At 39.9% G+C, this 23,720-nt stretch overlaps 1 protein-coding gene across 1 annotated transcript; it reads right to left on the reverse strand.

The window, feature by feature from the left end:
• Positions 1–4,038: 4,038 nt before the first annotated feature.
• On the reverse strand, positions 4,039–23,130 carry LOC120563510 (protein NLRC3-like). The gene is given in 7 exon segments (XM_039807714.1): positions 4,039–4,195; positions 10,504–10,687; positions 11,991–12,137; positions 12,282–14,037; positions 19,607–19,660; positions 19,753–19,875; positions 23,034–23,130. Coding segments are annotated over 7 exon segments (2,382 nt in total). The 5' UTR covers positions 23,083–23,130; the 3' UTR covers positions 4,039–4,126.
• Between the last annotated feature and the right edge of the window lie 590 nt (positions 23,131–23,720).

Raw genomic sequence — 23,720 nt, forward strand, 5'->3', positions numbered from 1 at the left:
CCCGCGCAAAGTCACTGTTTTTTGGATAATGGACTACTAAACGCTGGTGCTCTGACAGAGCTCCAGGGCCTGCAGCTCCCCTCTTCCTGCTAGCTAAATGGCCCGTGTGTGAGAGTGATAGCGCGGTCAGCGAGCTTGTTACACCAGCAATCTCTTACAACAGTTCCAGTTAATCTTGGCTGGCTGTCAGCATAACTAGCTATATTTACAGTTTGAATTTTGTCACGCCACTTATACAACATATCTCTAAAGGTCTTATAAAGCTAACAACGGTGTCCGATTTCAAGTTAATGAATTTTTGTGAAGATTAGGGGTTTCGTTATCTATGACTGTCCCTTCAATCCTAGCTATGTGTGGCTAGCTACAAATCACAGATAGTTAGCCTCATTTTTGGCGTAATTTCTGTATATTTACAGTTTGAATTCCATCACGCCACTTATACAACATCTCCCTAAAGGTCTTATAAAGCTAACAACGGTGTCTGATTTCAAGTTAATTAATTTTTGTGAACAGTGGGGGTTTCGTTAGCTATGACTGTCCCTTCAATCCTAGCTATGTGTAGCTAGCTACAAATCACGGATAGTTAGCTTCATTTTTGGCGTAATTTCTGTATATTTACAGTTTGAATTTCATCACGCCACTTATACAACATCTCCCTAAATGTCTTATAAAGCTAACAACGGTGTCCGATTTCAAGTTAATGAATATTTGTGAATTTCAGAGGAATTCTAGGAGGAGCTAGCTCTCATTGATAGAGCTACATCCAGCAGCAGGCTCTATCAATGAGACTCGCGGACAAGCGGCGTTTATTTCCCCAATCGTTTGTTTAAATAACTCAACACATTATAATTACACACATTAAAAGATTAACTGAAACCTGTGGTAAGAGAATGCTGGCGTAACAAGCTCGCTGACCGTGCTTTCACTCACATACACCGGGCATTTAGCTAGCAGGAAGAGGGGAGCTGCAGGCCCTGGAGCTCTGTCAGAGCACCAACGTGTAGTAGTCCATTATCCAAAATCCGGTGACTTTGCGCGTGTATGGAGTGCTGTGGGCTGCCAGTCGTGACGGAGCTCCAAGTACCTCAGAGCAGGCCGGGGTGTGTGAAGGAAGGCAGGCTGGGCGGCGAGGCAGCAACACAGGCAGCACCGGCAGCTGAATTCCGACACACAGTTGGACAAAATTTGCAATTAGCCATCCATTTTCGTTAAACGGCCCATGTTTGAGCCTTACATAGTTGATTTCTTGCATAAAAAAGTTTCAGAAGTGAATTTTGTAATGGAATAGCAGAGATCTGCGTGACCTAGATTCAGAAGACTAACTGATCTCAGGTCAGTTGTGTAGCCTATGTAAATGTTGGGGCGTGACCGTTCTCTTAATACACCCATGGGCTGACAAAGGTTCCGGTTTTTGGGAGGTTGACGTCAACTTCCAGCTTTGTTGGGATTTGCCCATTTTCAGCAGCAGTTTCAAAATATGAAATTTTCATAGTAAAGGGGTGTCAGTGGGACTTTGAGCTTCTATGTATGTCCTATTTACCCACCGAACTGTCGTTATTCAACTATGACAGGGTAAAATTGGTTTTGCATTCTATCACCCCTTTAAAAAGATTATGATTAAGATGTATTTACTGCCTGTTGTATTATGACTCACAAGATCAGTGATAAATCTCAACATATGAACAAGAGAGAAAATCTGTCAGTGTATTGCCTATTGCCATCATGTATCTGTATTAAAAGATTAACATCAATTGTATGTATTTGCCTTCAGATGAAGGAGCAACAGAAACAACCGGTCCTGCTTCTACAATACAGCCTGCAGACACCCTATCCCCCACAACAAGTTCTGATATCCATGAGTCCGTCAGGGTAGAACCTATTGATCCTGCTGACTGGCCAACCCTGTCTGACACGTGAGGACTGAATTAGTCAGTAGAGGACTATATCATACCAATCCAGATTTCACCTTTCCCAAACAACAGGATGGACGAAGGATAAATCTTATTTTCATTTATTTGACAGGAACAGAGCAGAATGTATAAATGAGGGGCACATTTAAGCCACATGGATAATTCAGTTGTTGTTGGAGTTTGTAAAGTTCCAAAGTGACTAAAAATAAAAATGTTCTGAGACTATTATATTGCCTGTAGTTCATGTATCAAATATGAATGGATGTGGTTTAAAGTGGCCCGAGATTATAGTTTACCTGTCCAGCCTGGAACACTGCATTTATGACCATGGTTCATTTTCAATATCCTTGAAAAACTTCCAAACGTTCTTCTTTGCAATTCCCCTGGAAGTGCACAGAGCAGCGCACAGCTAAACTAGAGTCTGAGATCCATGCAACCTATATTCAGAACACCAGCTTGGGTCAGACCATTTTGGGGCGGGACAAAGGTACAGACCAGAGCCAAATAAGGTACAGCCACCGAGTTAACGTCAACTATTAGCTTTGTTGGGATTCACCCGTTTTCAGAGGCAGTTTCAAATTGTGAGATTTGCAGAGGAAAGAGGTGTCAATGGGACTTTGAGGTTTCTATGAATGCCCATTTTACCCACCAAACGGTCGTTATTCAACTATGACAAGGTAAACTTGGTTTTGCATTCTATCACCCCTTTAAGAATTTCTTTGTATTCTGTAGTTTGGGAGTTTGGACATCGCTACGTTTTTCCTACTACTACTACTGTTTCAGCCAACACTGCCTTCTGAAAAAGTGCAGGGGGACATGTTCCTCTGTGTCCATCCCCCTACACTACACATAGAGGAGTAATCTCTCAGCTGGTAGTTGGTGCTCAGATACCCTCTGACTTCTGATTGAGGAGTTTTGAGCATCGAGACCTTAAAGAGAGAAGAGTCATGATGAATTTAAGGTCACTTTCACACCTGTAGTTCAGATCATTTGGTCCGGACAGAAGGAGGAAAATGATCCATTGTTGTCTTTTAGTTCTGATCCGGTTCATGTTCTAATGAATCCCTTAGACACCCTCAGTGTCTGCAGTTTGTATCTTTTGTTCTCCTGTAAATCAGACAGCAGCTTCAGACCTGATTCTCCTGGATCACTGTAGTCCAGCGTCAGTTCTCTGAGGTGTGAAGGGTTCGACTTCAGAGCCGAGGCCAGAGACTCACAGCAGCTCTCTGTGCAGAAGGACAACCTGAGAGATAAACACATTGGTTTAATACCGCAGTAATACAAACACTGGCAGGGGTTACAATCAATACCTAGTCTTTATTATCTCTCCTTTGGTGGTTTCATTGCATAGAGTCTTCAAATATCCAAACATAAGTCAGAAATCTGGGTAATTTGTAATTTCTGACTCAGCATTACAATTCAACAGATTAATTCTGTCATCAGCAGCAGCTTTTTCCATCAGGTCAAATGGTTAAAATAAATAATATTATATTATATTATATATATATATATATATTTTTTCTCTCTCTCTTTTGGAGATCTGGAGACCGTGGAGATGATTTATTACATGAGGAATTGACTGCTGTAACCATCTTGCCTGCAGCTGGTTTAACATGTAACAGTGAGACTCCTTACTGGTACCAAGAACAGCCAACGATGGGACCATTAACCCTGTCGACTATAAATACAGCTTTAGTGGGCTCGTCTGGCACGTAACCGCCTATAAAACGATGAATTGTAGATATTTAACTTCCGTTTGAGTACAGATTAAACAAACCAGTTGATAGTGGATTCTGTTCCCTTTGGACAGAGCCAACTAGCAGTTGTCCAATCTTTATGCTAAGCTAAGTGACTATAGCTTTATATTTAGTGTACAGACATGACAGTGCTATCAGTCTGAACATCTGACTCTCAGAGAGAAACAGTAATCGAACAGTAAATGTTTTACTTAACTGTACTGTGCTACGATGAAGCGACAGATTGAAACATGTTTGCAGTCTGAGTCTGACTAACACTAAAATGATCTGAAATTAAAAACTAGATAAACTTTATTATTCTCAGAACAGGTGTCCAGGGAAGAAATAATTAACAGAAAACTGTCTGAGAAGTCTCACCTCAGTATCTCCAGTCTACACTGGGATTTTCTCAGCCAATCAGAGAGCAGCTCCACCCCCACGTCCTTCAGGTTGTTGTAGCTCAGGTTGAGTTCTCTGAGATCAGAGGAGTCGCTGAGGGCAAAGGCCAAAAACCGGCAGCTGGCTGCTGTTAATATGCAGCATCTCAGGCTAGAAGGTGACATTTAAACACAGTTTTCAGATCAGAGCTTGTTTTGTGTTCTTTTTGTGAAGAGACTAAATATAAAATATAATAATATAATGTTGTAGAACTATAATGTATCTGTGAGCAGATTTAGTGTTTCTTAATGTATTTGTTAACATCTATAATTCTTCCTCCTAACAGGTTTCATAGAAGTTATAATAACAACAAAAACCTTGAAACACTAAGACATTACTAAGCATTTGTCACTCTATCTGCAAATCGTGCATCTCAAATTAACAAGTGCAACCTTGGCCAGAAGCAGCAATATCTCCTAACTGTCTGTGAGCAGTATATCATATGCCATAAAAACATTTAAAAAAAAAGAAAAACGTAAGTTAACTTTCTGTGTTCAGTTATTTCACAAAAATATAAAAACAGTTTAATCAGGTAAAACACATTTTTATACAATCATTCGCTGATTGGATGAATTTTTGTCACATGGTTATGTGTCACACAGTAAACAAATCTGGGTGTAAGTTCTGACTCACTGTTACAATTCAACAGACAAATTAATTCTGTCATCAGCAGCAGCTTTTTCCTCATCAGGTCAAAGGCTAAAATAAAACCTTTTTCTCTGTTTTGGAGATATGGAGACCATCAGATGATTTTATTACTCCACGTCTTGACTGCTGTAACCAGCTAGATCCAGTTTTCTGCGTCGTACCTACCGTGCGCTCGCAGGATGTGACAGTGCGGCACGTGATAGCTGGGTTAAGTAATAAACTAGTCAAACAAAGGTGAAAACAATAGCTACATAACTTTATCAAATAATTTAAAAATAAATAACTATTAACATATTAAACAAATTAGAGTAAAAGATGATACAGATGAAAATATTGTGACACTTTGCTGCATCTGACACAATTTCAGGGTAGTTATTAAGGCTGCACGATATGACGAAAATATGCGATATGCCCTAACGTTGAATATCACGATGATGATATAACTTGGTATAAATAAACATATTAAAATATACTCAGTTCTGCTTTCATACTTCTTTCCGAATTCTGCAAAAATACAACAAATTACTTGTTGAAGTTAAAACAAATGACAGAAAAATGGAGCCATGATGTGCTTTGTCAATTAAATCAGTTTTTTTTCCCAAATGTTAATGATTCAGCAGATAAAATACCCTAATAGACTATAAGCCTACTATGATCCATAGTTACGTTATTATAAATCTCAACACTGTTTCCTCCTAACTCCTGTTAAATCATATAAGACTATGCTATCTAAAGTTAATTTTGTTCGTTTTGTTTGTTAGATCATTGTTAATTTTTTTAAGTGTATTAATCTGTGATTTGGGGATCCTAAACATGCTGTTCTTTACTATACATGTCTTGTTGCACTCATTAAGATCTCATCTGAGCAGATTTCTGTCATTCAAACAACTCTGATTTGTAGTTGAAAAATTGTCCAGCCAATTTAATGAAATCTCTGGTTTTATTCGGGCTCGAGTCCATAAATGCAGTTAAGGGATACAGGCACAGAGAACTGACGGCTCGCTTAGCAACAATTAGCTCTAGTCTGCTCTGTTATATAGATATGGAGCGGAGGAGACTGCCGTGGAGAGGGGTAACAACCAGACTCTGATAAATGAAGTTCGGGGAGCTTTCACAGCGGTGTGGTCGCGGTGTTTCTATGTTTTTTTTAGTAGCCTACAGTTAACCCACGGCAAGACCACCAGCAGCACGTTACTACTAATGTAACAATAGTTTCTGAGCCTGAAGTGCAACATTCACATTGACAACATCATGAGTCATGCACAAGGCACAAGACTTAACGAGGGGGAGGGGCTGGAGGCAGCTGGTCTGGGTGCATTGAAAAATACACCGTTGTTGGGAAAAACAATTTAATTCAGATTTTATCTACCTGGGCGGTGCGCCAAAGTAGAAGCTATGTATGGGAAACACTGCAGTAATTACAGTCGTCTCCTGTTGAGTAACGAGACAATAATGTTAGAAGTTACTGGATGTAACTCCAGCTCTATGAATCTGTGTGTGTAGCTCACTGTCGCTCTGCATCACACAGTGAATGAAAGAGTGTAAACACAGTCACTGTGGGGAATATAAAGCATCACACGGCCTGATCAGGAACAACAGATACTCCAAAATAGAAATAGATAGGTGATCAATGGGGCAAATTCTGACTAACACTGAAATGGTCTGAAATTAAAAGCTAGATAAATTATATTAATCTCAGAACAGGTGTCCAGGGAAGAATTACAGAAAACTGTCTGAGAAGTCTCACCTCATTATCTCCAGTCTACACTGGGGTTTCTTTTTTTTTTTTTTTTAGTGCTTTATTAAGTTTTTACAAAATTACAATTTATACATTTAAACATACAGTAGGCTACCTGACAATATATACCATACAAAAATTACAAGAATATAACTAATAAAACAAATTGTGCAAACAAAGCTAAAATATAAAGTGCATAGAGCCTCTCATAAAGTGCATAGAGATATTTATAAAGTGCATAGAGATATTTATAAAGTGCATGGAGTTGTTTTTTTTTATAAAGTGCATAGAGCGATTTTATAAAGTGCATATAGAGTCTTTTTATAAAGTGCATATAGAGTCTTTTTATAAAGTGCTGTAGTTCACAGGTTAAAAGTGTCCCAAGGAAGGAGCTGTTTTTTGTCCAGAGTTTTTCTTCTCCTGAGTTCAGCTAGCACTTGTTTGCACACATCGTCACTATTTATGACTGTTTGTTGAATAACCATACAGCATCTTGTTTTCCATAGCTTGATGCATACAATACATATGATTATTTGTAAAAGTTCTTTTTGTTTTTCTGATAGAGTCTCAACAACAATACAATACATGACAGATTTATATGAAATTACAAAATTAACACCATACACTTTTAATTTGTCCCAGACTTCTTTTGCCCTATAGCAATCCATCAAAAGATGCTGTTGGGTCTCGTCTTCGTCACAATTAATCATGGGACACTTTTTTGTTTTTACATAACAGCTCCATGAAACTACGGCTCTAACCGCAAGTCTATTCACAGACATCAGCCATCTCATATCGCGAATGCTCTCCGAGAGGTTCTTATTTTTTAAAAATTTCAGGAAAAGAGTTCCTTCGTTATGTGTTAAATTTTTATAATTAATGTATCCACCATATTTATAATCATTAATTTTTTTTAAAATCATTTTACTTGGGAGGCCATTCCAGTCAATATTAAGATTTACATATTCATACATAAAATCTCCGTAGATAAGATTATACTCTGGACCTTGTCTGGCTCTCCCTCTCCGTTTCCTCCACTTGGAGCGATCTCCGGTCCAGAGAGCATTCCTGGAGATGGCTGCTGACATGTTTTTAATAAAGGCTATGTACAATTTAATTCTCATATCTACTGCCCCTAACCCCCCATATTCTTTACTTTTATACATGATTTCTCTTTTTGTTACTTCCCTGGTTGTACCCCAGACCAAATTTACACACTGTTTATTTAATTTCATTATAATTTTATGAGATGGAGGAAAGATATTGGCTAAAAACAGGAGTTTGGATAAGATTAAGGTTTTAACAATGTTGACTCTTGATTTATAATTGGTATTTTTATTTTCCCATTTTTTAACTTCTTCTTTAACTTCACAGAGTTTATTTTCCCAGTTTTTTTCACTACAGTCTTGATTACAAATTGTCAGGCCCAAGATTTTAATTTCATCCTTTACTTTTATGTTGATATCACGTTTCTTACTTTCAGCTCCGATCCAAACTCCCTCTGTCTTATCCTGATTTAATTTAGCTCCTGAAGCCAGTTCATATAAGTTTAGGTGATTAGTCAACACATCCATCTCCATCTGATTTTTAATAACAACAGTGACGTCATCTGCATAGGCCATGGCAGTGATTTTGGGCGCAAGGCCAACCCGAGTACCAGATATAAGCCTCTCAGAGTTTATGGTTTTAATAAGAGGGCTGATGGCCAGGACGTATAAAGCAGCGCTAAGAGGACAGCCCTGTTTCACCCCTCTCTCTACATTAAAAGATTCTGTTAAAATACCATTTACATTAATACACACACTAGATTTAACATACAGACATCTAATCAAATGAATAAAACTTTCTGGGAAGCCATAAGACTTCATTACAGTCCACAAATAGTCTTTAGATATATAATCAAATGCCTTTTTTTGATCCAGCCCGATTATATAGAAGTCTTTTTTATCAGGTTTATTAATCATTTCTCTTAATATGCAAAGGTTATCCCACATCAAACGGCCTTTAATGGCACACGTTTGTTCTTTTTCTATAATTTCATCTAATATATTATTTACTCTATTCATAATTACTTTAGCTAATATTTTATAATCAGTATTCATTATAGTTAGATGTCTGTAGCTATTTATGTCGTTTTCATCACCTTTCTTATATAATAAACACATTACCCCCTGATAAAAGGATTCCCCCATACAGCCACTGTTCACACCTTCATTATACATCTCTGTGAGGACGTTTGTTACATCATCGATATTTAGCTGATAAAACTCTGTAGACAGGCCATCAGGGCCGGGGCTTTTACCAACGTTTAGTTGTTTGATGGCTTGTGTCACTTCATCCTTTCTTATGTTTCCCACAAGTTCCGTAAAGCTCAATGAGCTGTATGAGGGAAGCTTATCTAATAAAATATTTACACAACCACTATCTATTTCTATATGTTTATATGCTTCTATACATAATTCTCTGATTACTTGCCTTTTCTGCTTTTCATCAAACACTACATCACCGTCCTGTTTCTTTATGGATTTAATAAATTTACTTTGAGTTTGCCGTTGTCCAGCTTTAAGAGTATGTATTAAATTTCCTGTATTATCTGTATTTGTTTGCTTATAAATGTTATACAATATTTCGTTATTAAAATTATCTATTTGTGTTTTTAGTTCCGACATGATTTCATCATCTGAATTTGATCTTTTCTTCATCTGTTTTAAATTAACGTATTGTTCCATCAACATTTTATACTTTACATTTTTAATCTTATTTATTTCTCTACATTTATATCTGAAGAAATCTTTTAATCTTCGTTTTAATAATTCCCATAATTCAACATAGGATTTAGTTAAGCATTTTAATTGTACGATTTTATGAATTTCGTGTTTTAATTCTATTGATAAATCTGAATCCTTAAGGCACTGAGAATTTAACTTCCAGAAGCCTCTTTTTTCTGAGGATTCAGAAGACAAGACGGTTGTAACAATTAAATGATCAGAGAAGTCGTTTATTACTGTACCATAATGCTTGATTTTAAAATGATTAGAAACATAAATTCGGTCGATTCGAGTTTTTGTCTTGTGATCAAATCGTGTGTATTGAACACCGACAGGATAAATTTCACGACACACGTCTATTAATTTAGTTTCATCACATATTTCTTTTAAAAGCTTACCTTCCCTTAGTAGTTTAAAAACATTGAAACTAACTATATCATTTTTATCCGTGACTGTATTAAAATCACCACACACAATAACTTTATAGCCTACTGTTAAAAGCTCTCTAAGTCTTTTAAATAATTGCATTTTTCTGACTCTATCAGGAGCAGTGTACACATTAATAACACGGTATTTTTCACCCCTATAATAACAGTCAATCATAAGAAGTCTACCTGGGATTAAATCTCTTCTTCGAATTATAACAACATCATTGGTTTTAAAAAATATACCAACACCATCGGCTCTGCTTTCCCCAATAGATATTATACTCAGTCCTTTGTTCCACATTTTACACACATCAGTGACGTCATTACGGGTATTCAGTCTGAGCTCTTGAGCACACAGAATATCAAAATCTGTGTCTAAAAGATATTTCAATTTCGTAGATCTAAAAGCTTTAGACTGGATGCCACGGGCGTTCCAGGTGGATATTTTTAAACAGGACATGATGTTGTTGGGGAGAGACTAAGCCTATGGTGATGGTTTAACATCCACACGTTTGTTTTCTTTATATGTTATAGTACGATTTCTTTTTTTTCTCTTTTTAACTTCCTCAAAGGAAGGGTCATGCTGAACCTCTGGAGAAGGAAACTCTGGTGTCGTGGAGAACGAGCCAGAGTTACTGTCACATGGAGCGGAGTCAGCGTTATCAGCAGCGGGGGTGCTGCTGGCCCGCTGACCGGCTGTCTGCCCGGTAGAGCTAAAATCTGAACTAGGACTCTCACTGGCACTTTCATAACTCTGTTCGTTTTCCTCATTTTCATCGCCATCACTATCGTCACTCATGCTCTCTATGCCACTTATACTCAAATCTTTTTCCTCACCTGATTGAAGGGAGACTTCAGGAGGGGGGTACACTGGGGTTTCCTCAGCCAATCAGAGAGCAGCTCCACCCCCTCGTCCTTCAGGTAGTTGGAGCTCAGGTTGAGTTCTCTGAGATCAGAGGAGTCGCTGAGGGCAGAGGTCAAAGACTGGCAGCTGGCTGCTGTTAACCTGCAGTATCTCAGGCTGGAAGGAGACATTTAAACACAGTTATTAGATCAGAGTTTGTTTTGTGTTCTAACTTTTTGTGGAAGAGAATGAATATAAAATAAATAATAAAATATAAAACATTTTGTATAACTATCATGTATCTGTGAGCAGATTTAGTGTTTCTTAATGTATTTGTTAGCATCTATAACTCCTCCTGTGGAGACCAAGGGGAGGCTGCTGTATGAACAGATCATTAATAACAAAGTAAAACAGCTGTAATCATATAAATCATGTTTCATAGAAGTTATAATAACAACAAACACGCTACATTAATAAACACTTAAAATGTCCTTATATGTGCTCACAACTAGATTATAGTGTGTTATACACCATTTATTTAATAATAATGTAAATAGACTTTTAGTGTAAAAATGGCCTCAAAACACCTGAAAACAGTTTGAACATGAGAATGTGTGACATTTTATGACTTTAATTCAAAGTGTGATTACAACCACAATACTCACTTCAGTGTCTCCAGTTGACAAAGTGTCTCTGCCAAGAACTCAGAAAGGTTTTTAACATATTATTATGATTTTGACTCATAGTGAATCTTTGGTCTGAAATGGTCTTTAGTCTATGATGTTGCATGTAGGGGACAGTTTCATTTAGTTCTATGTTGCTTCATGAAGCTTTGAGGTGTTAAAACTAATTAGAAAATATTAATAATTAGACCTGACTCACACATGTTGAACATCAGAATTGGGACATTTTCAGGAGTATGGTCAACAGGAGAGTTTTAGCCAGCTGGACACTAATTTAGATGTTAAATGTCCCCAGAGTCAGATAATATTATGTATATTTTCATCTCTGTGTGTCCAGTTTAGTTTAGGGGCAGAATGTGTTTAGCTTAGCTTAGCACAAAGAATAGTAGCAGCCAAATTGAAAGTGAAGTATTCCACCTTTCAACATGTTGAATCTCGTTAGCTACATGTACATCAGACAGACTTGGAGGTGTTGGAGGTGAGTTTTTCTCTTTTGATGGAGCTGTGCTAACAGTTTCCCCCTGCTTCTAGTCTTCACGCTAAACTAGGAGCTATCTCTGGACAAAGTTAAAACTAATATCCTCCTGAAACATCAGACTCTAAGAAAAACAGAGAATGATTAAAGATGGTAAATGTAGATTATCACCACATGACATTAGATATCTTAAGGAAATATTTCATCTATGTTCACTGTAACATGAAATAAAAGTAAACTACTCCCAGTTTAAGTTTCCCAAAGTCCACATTATTTGTATTATGAATCACCACAAACATACTGTGCATCTGGATGTTCTTACCGGAGTCTCTGGAGTTTGCAGTTTGGACTTTTTAGACCGTCAGAGAGCAGCTCCACTCCAGAGTCCAGCAGATCGTTTCCACTCAGGTCTAACTCCTCCAGACCAGAAGACTTTGAGCTGAGAACTGATGAAATGTTCTCACAACATCTGTAGGTGAGGTTACAGTTACTTAACTTAAAGTTAAAAACAAAATGACTGTTAACATTTTGCAAACACTTCCCTCTGTACTCTACACTGAAACACAACCGGAGAGCTGCAGAGCTGTTGGGTTTCTCGAGGTTGAAGACTTACGAAGCTTTCTTTGATGCTTTGAGCACTGGCAGCAGCCTCTCCAGAACTTCCTCTGATCCTTTGTATTTCTTCAGGTCAAAGACATCCAGGTTTTCATTGGAAACGAGCAGCTGAAAGGCCAGAGCTGACCAATGTTCAGGTAAGAGTTTACCAAAATTTCCTGAGCTCTGGTACTTTTGGACTTGCTCTACCAGAGTCTGGTCACCCAACTCATTTAAACAGTGGAACAGGTTGATGCTCTTCTCGCTGTTGGACAGTATCTTGATCTTCTCGTGAATGAACTTGATTGTCTCCTGGTTGCTCTGTGGATGTCTTCCTTTGAATCCAACTCGTTTCTGAAGAAGCTCCTGATTTTTATCCTGCGACAGACCGAGCAGGAAGCGCAGGAACAAGTCCCATTGTCCATTATCGCTGTCCAAAGCCATATCCACTGCTTTCTGGTGGAGGAGAATGATGGGACGTTCTTTCTCTGATGGCTCTTTCACACTTGTCTGGCTGGAAAGCAGATTTTCTCCACTATCTAAGAAAGTCTCTAATACGTAAAGAGCAGCCAGAAACTCCTGAACACTTAAATGAATGAAGGAGTAAATCTCTTGTTTGTGAAGACCAGATTCTTTTCTTATGATCTGTGTACAAACTCCTGAATTAACTGCAGCTTGTTTCAGATCAATTCCACAACTTTTAAACTCGTTTTCATAGAAGAGTATGTTGCCCTTCTGAAGCTGTTCAAATGCCAGCTTTCCCAATTTCATGATCACATCTTTGTCTGTTACACCTTCCTGATATTCCTTCAGCTTTGTCTGGATGATCAGGAAGTGTGTGTACATTTCAGTCACAGTCTTCGGCAACTCAGCTTCTTCTGTTTCTGTTAGGAGACTCTGGAGAGCCGTGGCTGAAATCCAACAGAAGACTGGGATGTGGCACATGATGTACAGACTTCTTTGCGTCTTTGACTGAAGATGATCGTAGATCTTCTGAGCCATTTCCTTGTCACTAACTTTCTTCTGAAAGTACTCCTCCTTCTGCTCATCATTAAAGCCTCGTACCTCGGTCACCCTATGGAAGAACTCGGGAGGAATCTTAGCGGCTGCAGCTGGTCTACTTGTGATCCAGACTGAGGCTTTGTGCAGCAGTTTCCCTGAGATTAAGTTGGTCAGCAGGACGTCTAATGTTGTGGTCTTTGTAACATCGCGGCACATCTCATTGTTGTTGAAGTCCAGAGGTAATTGGCTTTCGTCCAGGCCGTCGAAGATGAACAAAACACTTGATTCACTGTAGTCTGACTCTTTCAAATCCTTTACTTCGTCAAAATAGTAACCTATCAATGTCACAAGACTCCACCGCTGGTCTTTTATTAAATTCAAGTCTCTGAATGTGAGTGGAAATATGAAATCAGTAGTTTGGTTGGCTTCTCCTGTTGCCCAGTCGTGAGTGAACTTCTGCACAGCGACAGATTTTCCAATGCCAGCGATTCCCTTCGTCAGAACTCTCTGAGGAGGGTTTTCTTCGTTTGATAAAGGTTGAAGAATGTCATTGACCTGGATTTTCTCCTCCTCGCTCAAACTCCTTTTGCATTCCAAATTAACCACTTCATGTTCACTATTAACCTCCCCACTGCCTCCTTTTCTGATGTAAAGCTCCGTGTAGATCTTGTCTAAAGGAGTCGATGATCTATCTTCCTTTGTTCCTCGCGTTAGATCCTTTGTTGTATTTTCAAGGAACGATTTTAAGTTATCTCAGCACCTTTGAATGTTTTCTGAAAGATGAATGAAATCATAGTTACATTGTTTTCATGTACTCTTCCACGATAGCAAATACATTATGTATGTCCAAGTGTGCCTTGGTATTTTCTAGGGGTGGAACGGTACATGTATTTGTATTAAACCGAAAAGGTATGGGTGTCATGGTTCGGTGCATGAATTCACACGGAGAATACACGGTATAAAAATAAATAAAAGTTGTGTTCAAATTAATTAATGTAATGCGGAACTAATGTTAGATACGCGGGCTCTTTAGGGATACCTAATCTGTAGCTCCACCTTAGCTCTGAAGCTCTGATTGGCACCCGCCTATGTAGCCGAGCTCTGCCTATGTATGCAGTTTTTTGTCAGGTCGACTCGACGGTCCAGTGAGTGAGTCAGAGATAGCAGCACTAAGGACGAGTATGGCGAGTGGTGGCAACCCACAAGACCCGCCGGCCTCTTTAAGGTTTCCCAGTCAGTTACAGTAGTACAGGCGAGAGAGTGGTGGATAAGACAAGGACTGTGTCGGCGTTGTTCAGCAGTTGTTGGGTATGTGAGTGGAAATACATCTGACATACAAACGCATATCCGATGCCATCACACAGATGTGCCAATCACTGGAACGAGACAAAAAATAAACTGTCTCCCTTTAGTGCTTAACCAGCCTTTAGATACACATATAATTTGGGCCAAAAAAAAATCACTGAAGCAATCGGAATTTACATGTCATCTTCAATGCGCCAGTATTCACTCGTAGAGGACCTGGCTTCAAGTATTTACTGTACGTACTCAAACCTCGTTACAACATGCCATCCCATCCACATATGAGGCAAACTGTAGTCTCTTCCATATACAACGAAACACGGATGTTGATGGAGCACGAGTTGTCAGCTGCACTCTCCATTCCACTAACGACTGATGGTTGGACTTCTTCTGCTACGGTAAGCTATCTCACGGTGACTGCTCATTTTATTGACTCTGAGTGGGAAATGAAAGCATCCCTTCTACAGACGCGGCCCCTGTATGAGCAGAACACAAGCACTCACCTAGCTGAGAAGCTACAGGAGGTCGTGGCAGAGTGGAAACTAGAGAGGTAAATAAGAGATGCTGTATTTTCAGTTTTATAGCTGATTGTCTTATTTTGTTTACAAGTTACAGATGGAGTCTGGAGATGATGTGGGGTACTTATTGGTTACTGTTTACATCTTACTTTACACACTTCAGGCTGTTAGCCACTTTACACTCGCTCTTGCTCAGTGCAGACGCTCTACTGCTTGCTCCTGCTTCTGCTTGCATATTTCTGCTGATAATCTTGCTTTTCCTCTGAGAGAAACTATGAGCAGCGGCTCTTGGATACTTATAAATCACTGGACTATAAATGTTTTTTTGACATAGTAGGCTATTGTCATATTTGAACATTTTTCTGCGTGAGCGTGGCCTAACAATAGCTCAAGCCTGTCCTAAAGTGACTGTAGCTAAAGCGAATTAGCAGCAAGATGCCACCCTTCTCCATAGAGGACTACTACAAACTCCTTCAGAAGATTGCAGTTCTGGAAACCAAAATTTACCGGTTAGAAGTAAACGTGGAAATGAACGGATCATATGGAAATGACACCACTTTACCAGTGACCCAAAACAATGGACAAAAGCATGCTAACACACGGCTAATTAGCACCAGCAAGACCACAAAGAAACAAGAGGGCTGTGGAACGGGTAATAAATCAACAAGTGGCAGTCCTCCCTGGAACTCTCTTGGTGCAAAGCCTAAGAGTAAATAATTTTCCTGGGAAATGGGAGGACGACTAACGGGCAGGACACAGCGCCCTGAGATTTGTGATATGACCGGCTGGCCTGCATTACCATCCAGGCAGAGCGCCTCTTCAACCCCTGTACTTAGTAGGACACAGCCGTGGACAGCTGCAAAAGGGAATATCAGCAACAAAATGCCTCCCCAACAACTGAGTGTGCAGGTGAAGAACAGATTTGCTCCTCTGCTGCAGGACCCTGGACATGACCTGGATTACGTCTCATCGTCACACAGCAGGGTAAGGACTGAGAGCAATTCTAAAAGTAAAAAGCTACAGGGAAAGCTAACGACTGGGCCCCAAACTCTGATTGTGGGTGACTCTGCTGTGAAAGATATAAAAAGCAGTAAAAACAACAAAATACTCTTTCCCAAAGACATGGTGTCTCACTTGGCCCAAAGAATCCAGGATATCATAGCAGCACACCCAACTGTGAAGAACATTATACTGCATATAGGGTCAAATGATGTTGTAAAGCAAGAGTCTGAAGTGCTGAATCGTGACTTTATGAATCTGCTGAACGCAGTCAGCTCCCTAAACGCAAAGGTGTTTGTCAGTGGCCCTATACCGCCAGTCAGAGGAGGAGCTGAGAGATTCGGCAGACTGTTGGCACTGAACAGATGGCTTTCAACTGCATGTACCAAAAACCATTCTCTGCAGTTCATTGACAATTTTAACATTTTCTGGGGCTGCAGACATCTTTTTAAAGCAGATGGACTATTCCTTAACAAGCCAGGAGTAAAGCTGTTCACCTCTAGCCTACTTTACTTTCTGTGCCACACATCTGCTCCCTCGGCCAAGGACACGAGACAAGATGAACCTAAACAAGAGGAAGACACAACAAAGTGCGGCAGTGAGCCACCACAGCCCCCACCTGAGCAAAGATTTGACCATGGGAGACCAAAGACCAGAGATGAGAAATCTCAAAACCCCTTCTCACCCGTCCAACACTCCTCAAGCCCCTGTGACAACCACGAGAGCTTTAAGGACCTCTTTAAGGATATGTCGCTATCCCCTCTTTCCCCCACCCCCATGTTGGAGTTCACTGACCAGATGAAGCAGCTGGTGAATGCTGGAACCAAGTATGCCCCCCTTCCTTCTCCCATCGTAAAACGCCAGGCACCTCTGCCCCTCAAGGACGGCAGCTAACTCCTTCTCCCCAAACTGATAAGGATGCTTGTGTGCAAAATGCAGTAAGCATTAACTGATATGGGCCGGGTCCAGGCTGCATGCCTAGTAGCACTCATGACTATTTCCAAGACAAGCCTGGGCCCTGCGTATTAGATTCTTCCACAATTTCTGTTTTGATAGGTAATAGAAAAAGAATGGCAAATAAGCACGTAACTGCAAACTTTGCAAATTTAGCATCCATTCCTCGTCAGCCACAGTCTGTCCCAAAAAATGAAAACGCACTAACACTAGCCCTACTAAATGTTAGGTCTTTGGCGGGAAAATCATTTTTAATCAATGATTTTATTATCAAGCACAATCTTGATTTTATGTTTTTAACTGAAACCTGGTTGGACCATAATAACAGTGCTGCTGTTCTCATTGAGTCAGCACCCCCTAACTTTAGTTTTATGAGTGAGAATAGAGTGAATAAGAAAGGAGGTGGAGTTGCCATTTTGTTTAATGACTCATTCCAATGTACGCAAATATCTTACGGAAATTTTGCTTCTTTTGAATATGTGGCTCTTCAGCTGAGATCCTCCCCTCAAGCTCTACTTCTAAATATCTACAGGTATCTTCCCACAGGCCCTGAAAACTGCAGTCATCAAGCCACTCCTAAAAAAGAACAATCTAGACACGACACTAATGAGCAACTATAGTAACAGTTTTGATGCCTTCCAGTCAGGTTTTCGACCACACCACAGCACTGAGACGGCTCTTGTTAAAGTCTTTAATGACATCCACTTAAACACAGATAGTGGCAAAATTTCAGTCTTAGTATTACTTGATCTCCGTGCTGCATTTGATACAGTAGACCATGACATATTGCTTGACCGATTGGAAAACTGGGTTGGTCTTTCTGGCTCAGTACTAAAGTGGTTTGAATCTTATTTAAAGAATAGGGACTACTTTGTGTCTATAGGTAATTATACATCTGAGCATACAAATATGACGTGCGGAGTTCCCCAAGGCTCAGTTCTGGGGCCTCTTCTGTTCAACATCTACATGCTTCCACTGGCTCAGATTATGGAAAACAACAAAATAAGTTACCATAGTTATGCAGATGACACACAAATTTACATAACCTTATCGCCAGGGAACTATAGCCCAATACAACAATTAAATAAATGCATTGAACAAATTAATGATTGGATGTGCCAGAACTTTCTTAAATTAAATGAAGAAAAAACGGAGGTGGTTGTTTTTGGAGCAAAAGAGGATCAATTGAAAGTCAGCGCTCAGCTTCAAACGACAATGTTAAAAACAACAGACAAAGCCAGAAATCTTGGTGTAGTCATGGACTCAGACCTAAATTTTAAAAGCCACATTAACATAATTATAAAATCAGCCTATTATCACCTTAAAAATATATCAAGGGTTAAAGGACTTATGTCTCAGTAGGATCTGGAAAAACTTGTCCATGCTTTTATCTTCAGTAGACTTGACTACTGTAACGGTGTCTTTACAGGTCTCCCTAAAAAATCAATCAGACAGCTGCAGCTGATTCAGAACGCTGCTGCTTGAGTCCTCACTAAAACCAGGAAAGTGGATCACATCACTCCAGTACTGAAGTCTCTACACTGGCTTCCAGTGCCTCAAAGAATTGATTTCAAAATACTTTTACTGGTTTATAAATCACTAAACGGTTAGGGCCAAAATACATTTCTGATCTGCTACTACACTATGACCCACCCAGACCTCTCAGGTCGTCTGGGACAGGTCTACTTGTTGTCCCCAGAGTCAGAACTAAACAGGGGGAAGCAGCGTTCAGTTTTTATGCTCCACATATTTGGAACAAACTCCCAGAAAAATGTAGGTCCGCTGCAACTCTCAGTTCTTTTAAATCTAAGCTAAAGACCTATCTTTTTGATGTTGCTTTTCTTTAAATAATCAATTTTATTAACTTTAATTTCTTGTACTGCACTGTACCTTTTATTCTTATACTGCACTATCAATTTTATTCTCTTTTTAATTTGTTTATTAATGTTTTAAATTTGTTTTAAATTGTTTTCTAACTGCTCTTTAATGTTTTATGTAAAGCACTTTGAATTGCCCTGTTGCTGAAATGTGCTTTACAAATAAAGCTGCCTTGCCTTGCCTTAACTAGCTCAGGGGATAGACTGTGTGACACTACAGCCTGAGACATAAACAATAAAACAAATTGCCTTCTGCATTTTTGTTTTGCTTTTCCCTCCATTGTACCAAACTCGTACCGAACCGTGATGTCTAAACCGAAGTATGAACCGAACCGTGACTTCTTTGTAACGTTCCACCCCTAGTATTTTCATATCCATGTCCAGATTTACTTGGACGGATATCTGGTCTATATAAGTGCAAGTAACCCTAAATAACTGTCATTCATTTTAGATCATTACACCAACAAGATGCTCAGATGCTGGAAGGCTAACAAGATTTTTGTTAGCAAAGAAAACATAATGTGAAGTATAAGATGGACAAACAACAGAGAAGAAAAAAATATTTTAGCTTCAACAATGTAATCTCCACAAAACCTTATAATAATTCAGTCTAGTTATGTTTTAATTGCAGAAGTAAGATCATGTTTTTTGTTGTCATTTGATTGTGAAAAATCTGTTAACAAACACAATACCTTTGTTTTTGGGAGAAGTAGCTTTTGTCTCGTCTGTCCTGTCAGGAGACGAGGCTGAAACACAAACATGTTACATTTTAATCCGGTACACATTTAAACATAAATATGGGTTTTATTTGATTTAATAAATCCGGAGGAAACATTACCACTTGTTATTACTTGGAACGTTAGATTCCCTCCAACGTTAACACCGCTAAACTGAGGTGTGTTGATGACACTTCCTTCCTGGGCGTTGACTGCTGGTCTTCCTGCTCCCCTCTGAGTTTCAGCTGGTTGAGAATAGACAAAATAATCGGGAACCACAACTCATCAACTGCTATAAAATGTTCAGAGATTCTGATTTGTTAGAGCTGATTTGGCAAAGACCTGAAGGATCAAGAACAAATAAAGCTTGGTACTAGAAATGTGATAAACAGGACTTAAACATTTAAATTGACCAGAAAATATCTATTATATAATAACTACAAAAGAAAAAAAATGCAGTGTTTCCCATACATCAACCAGACCGTGGCGCCCCGCCATAGTCTAATTTGTCCCACCAGTTTCATAATGAACGGAAATATTTTTACCCACATAGTGTGCATCTCTCAGTCCAATCAGTAATGCCACCCCGAATAAACACCAATAAGAATTCTCCACCCCCGCCCGCTGTACGCGACGTGAGCACCCCACACTCACACTCACACATGCTGGAAAGTTCACGGCTCCATCCGAGACAAGATTATACCGTGCCCGACACTCACTGGCAACATCTTTGTGGTAAGTAAAGTAACGTTAACTGATGTCACAGCATCCACTGCAGTTATCCACTAATGTTAGTCAATAAGACACAATTAATCAATGTAGCGTTACTGCAGAAGTTACCATTGATAATGTTAATCTTAGGGCTGGATGAATAATTGAAAATGTATCGACATCCAAATTCTGAAGCTGTAAAGCCCTATTCGCACGGGATAAGTATTACCTGGTGACCTCCAGTCATTTGTAATAATTGCGGAGGTTGTCTGTGATCTTAATCCCTTTTTTATGTATCTGTCGCAGGATTATGGCTGTATTTGTAATTTCCCCCAAAAACCCCCTTTTTTAGGGGGGGGGGGGGGTGGGGGGGGCGGGGGTGTGGGGGGCTTTTTGTTTTTCAAGGTACCTGTTTCCTTCTTTTGCGCCTTTTATCCATCTTTGGCGAAGAATGGAGGGGGTGCGTGGAGTGTTTTGACAGTGTTTTGGGTGCTGGGTCATGTCGCTATACATCATATACAATTTGCAGAAAGAGAAAGATGAAAACCACCACAAGTGCGAAGACAAAAAGAATGATTAGATGGCGATGGATGACATGTATAGCAGCATGCGGTAAATATATTTTTTATGTTTGTATCATACATCTAGAGATAACGACAAGACATCTCCAAGCAATAGCTTATCAAAAATAATGCACAATCAAGCGAGGGGGCTCACTTCATAATTAGAGGTTAATGTTACAGATAAATCAAGCGTAAAGCTTGAGCTAATAGATTTTAACCTGGTGAAATGTTTAGTTTTATCCATCTAACCGGACCCTGCTTGACACCACCCGGAGAAAAAAGTTAGAGAAAGAAAAAGGAGAGGTCGCAGTTCGGACGATGACTGACTACCCGGTTGAGATTGTGTGTGTGTGTGTGACCACACACAAACACACGTAGCAGAGCTACCCACACCCATGTTTCTACTGTTGCTTAATGTCAGTAAATTCGAGTAAAATCACAGGCTTCGCTTATCCCGTTCGAATGCGCCAGATGACACTCAGACGTGGGGGGGTAATTTATAATTCACACGAGGTCCCTAGATAATACTTATCCCGTGCGAATAGGGCTTAAGACGTATTTTTCCAGCCCAGTCTCATGCCAGGTCGTTATATAGTCACGTTATTGTAATCTATTAAGTCGTGGACAGGTTACGTAAATGCCGTTTTTTTCGTGTGGCGATTACGAAATTGAAAGCAATGCATTTTAATGGGAAGCATATTTCGTGATTCCAGAACGAAAGCGAGTAGCGAGTAGTTGATAAGGCAAAAGTCCGCGTAGGGAGGTTGACTTTCACGCCGGAGACCGGGGATCGCGCCCCGCGTGTTGCAGTTCCTCTGTCGGCGTGTCCCGCGTGTGACGGTTCCTTTCCCCGTTCTTTTTATTTGGCCGGCGTGTGGCGCCTCATTTCCCCGTAGTCACGTCCCCCAGAGCAGGTTCGAAAAGCGTGACCTGTACACGTTCAAAAGTCGTTGCATATACACGAAAAAAACGTCAAAATCGTAACCTGTACACGAAATTATAAATCAAAATAACGTGACTATTACACGACCTGGCGTGAGACCGGGTTGATTTTTCCCATGACAATAATTTATTTCTGTTAATAGATCTACTTTCTCCATAAAAACATTCTACCATGTGTGCAGGGTCCGAAATTAACACTCGCCCGACACGCACAAACATTGGCACACACCCCAGACACCACAGCACTTCTTCTTACTGATAAACAGAACTCTAATTGATGAGTAGTAAGTAGCGATTTTTGGCAGCCAGCCTTCCATAAAGATAGAACAATGAAATGAAATGTTAACCGATCATTAACCGTTGACCGAGAAGCAGGAAACGGAGTCTCAGTTCACTCCGGGAGGCTCTGACACACTTTCCGCACTCCCTGTCCGTGGACAGCTGTAGGCTTGTACCGGGGTTGATGTTTTGTGCATTGTCGGAAACACGCAGCCACTTTCCTGAAACCGCTTGCGGGACACAAGTCCACATTGGCCGAAATGTTTGTTAATATTTAGAAAGGGTTCCAACGAGAAGCAGAGCTGTCAGCTGAAGTATAAGGTGGTGAGGGAGGCTGACTGACAGTTTTCTGCTTCTAATCTCTACTCAGATGTTTACAAGTTGCTTTTAGGTTTGAGGGAGGACAAACAATCTAAGATGGGTATCATGTATCTTCCCTCTCTCTGTCTGCCAACATTTCCTGTCTCCCTGTCAACTGTGTGTCATCTTTCTCTTAGGATGGCAAAGTCATGACCCAACCTACTCTACCTGTGATTGGCTCGTACTTGTTGCCATCATAGTTTGGGTTGGTTGGATTTAGGCATGAGGAGTGAGATTGAATAGGGTTAGGAGAAGAATATCAAGGTAAGACATTAAGAGGCAGAGTAAGGCGGTCATGCTTTTGTCATCCTGAGAAAGAAAATATTACCAACTGTATTCTGTCAATAAAAGACTAAAAGGCCCAAATAATCTCTAAGTGTTTCTTTTTCTTTCAGACCATTTTGTATCCTCACTGCTGAAGCTCCAGAAAGTCATCTTAAGTGTGAGCCATAACATGGCCGCTGTATGACAGCTGTATTGTGTAACATTGAAGTGTGTATGTTTCATCAGAAGCTGGTGTGTCTACAGCCTGTGAGCCATCATCTTACCATGCTGTGATGTTTCTGGAGCCTCAGGCCGGCTAAACCAGTTTCCCATTCTGCATTTTATTCACCCTGCTGCTCTCACTGTAGAAGAATAAACATCACACAGGTAAGGAGGTGAAGTCAGAAAGTGATTTTATATCCTAAAGCATCTTTCCATACAGTTCTCCTGTGCACCCAGTTATATTAATAATGAGAAGACAAAGAGCAAGTTAGTCGTTGGAGTCGTTCGAGACCAGCTCATAAAGTAGACTTTAGCAGGCGGCAGCAGTAGGTGGTGACAAAAAGCTGCGGACAAGTCGGATCGTTTCCAGCCGTTTCAAGCAGTGCCCTACATGCAGCGCAGCTGCAGCGCCTGGCTCTAAAAGCTGCGGGCGCCTTGATCTCGTGAGGTTATCGTTGCCAACGTGTCCATTATGTCAGACACGTTAGACACAAATCTAACCGGCATGCAGTGGGCAGAGATTCTGCACAGGTCTGGCTCATCTTCAACAAAACTAATATCAACTTCACAGCTCATGTAAAAGGAAAAAGTTGAACCTCGTGAGTTGTTTCTTCTTTTAATTAGAAAACAGGAAGTGATTCTGCTTTGTGTTAAAAACACACACACACCAACAGCCATGATCACAATGACACCTCTCTTATTAATAATTAATAATAGCTGCATACTGATGTTTTGCCTTTAACTTCATC

Source organism: Perca fluviatilis, chromosome 1 (genome assembly GCF_010015445.1).
Source record: "Perca fluviatilis chromosome 1, GENO_Pfluv_1.0, whole genome shotgun sequence".
Classification (NCBI taxonomy): domain Eukaryota; kingdom Metazoa; phylum Chordata; class Actinopteri; order Perciformes; family Percidae; genus Perca; species Perca fluviatilis.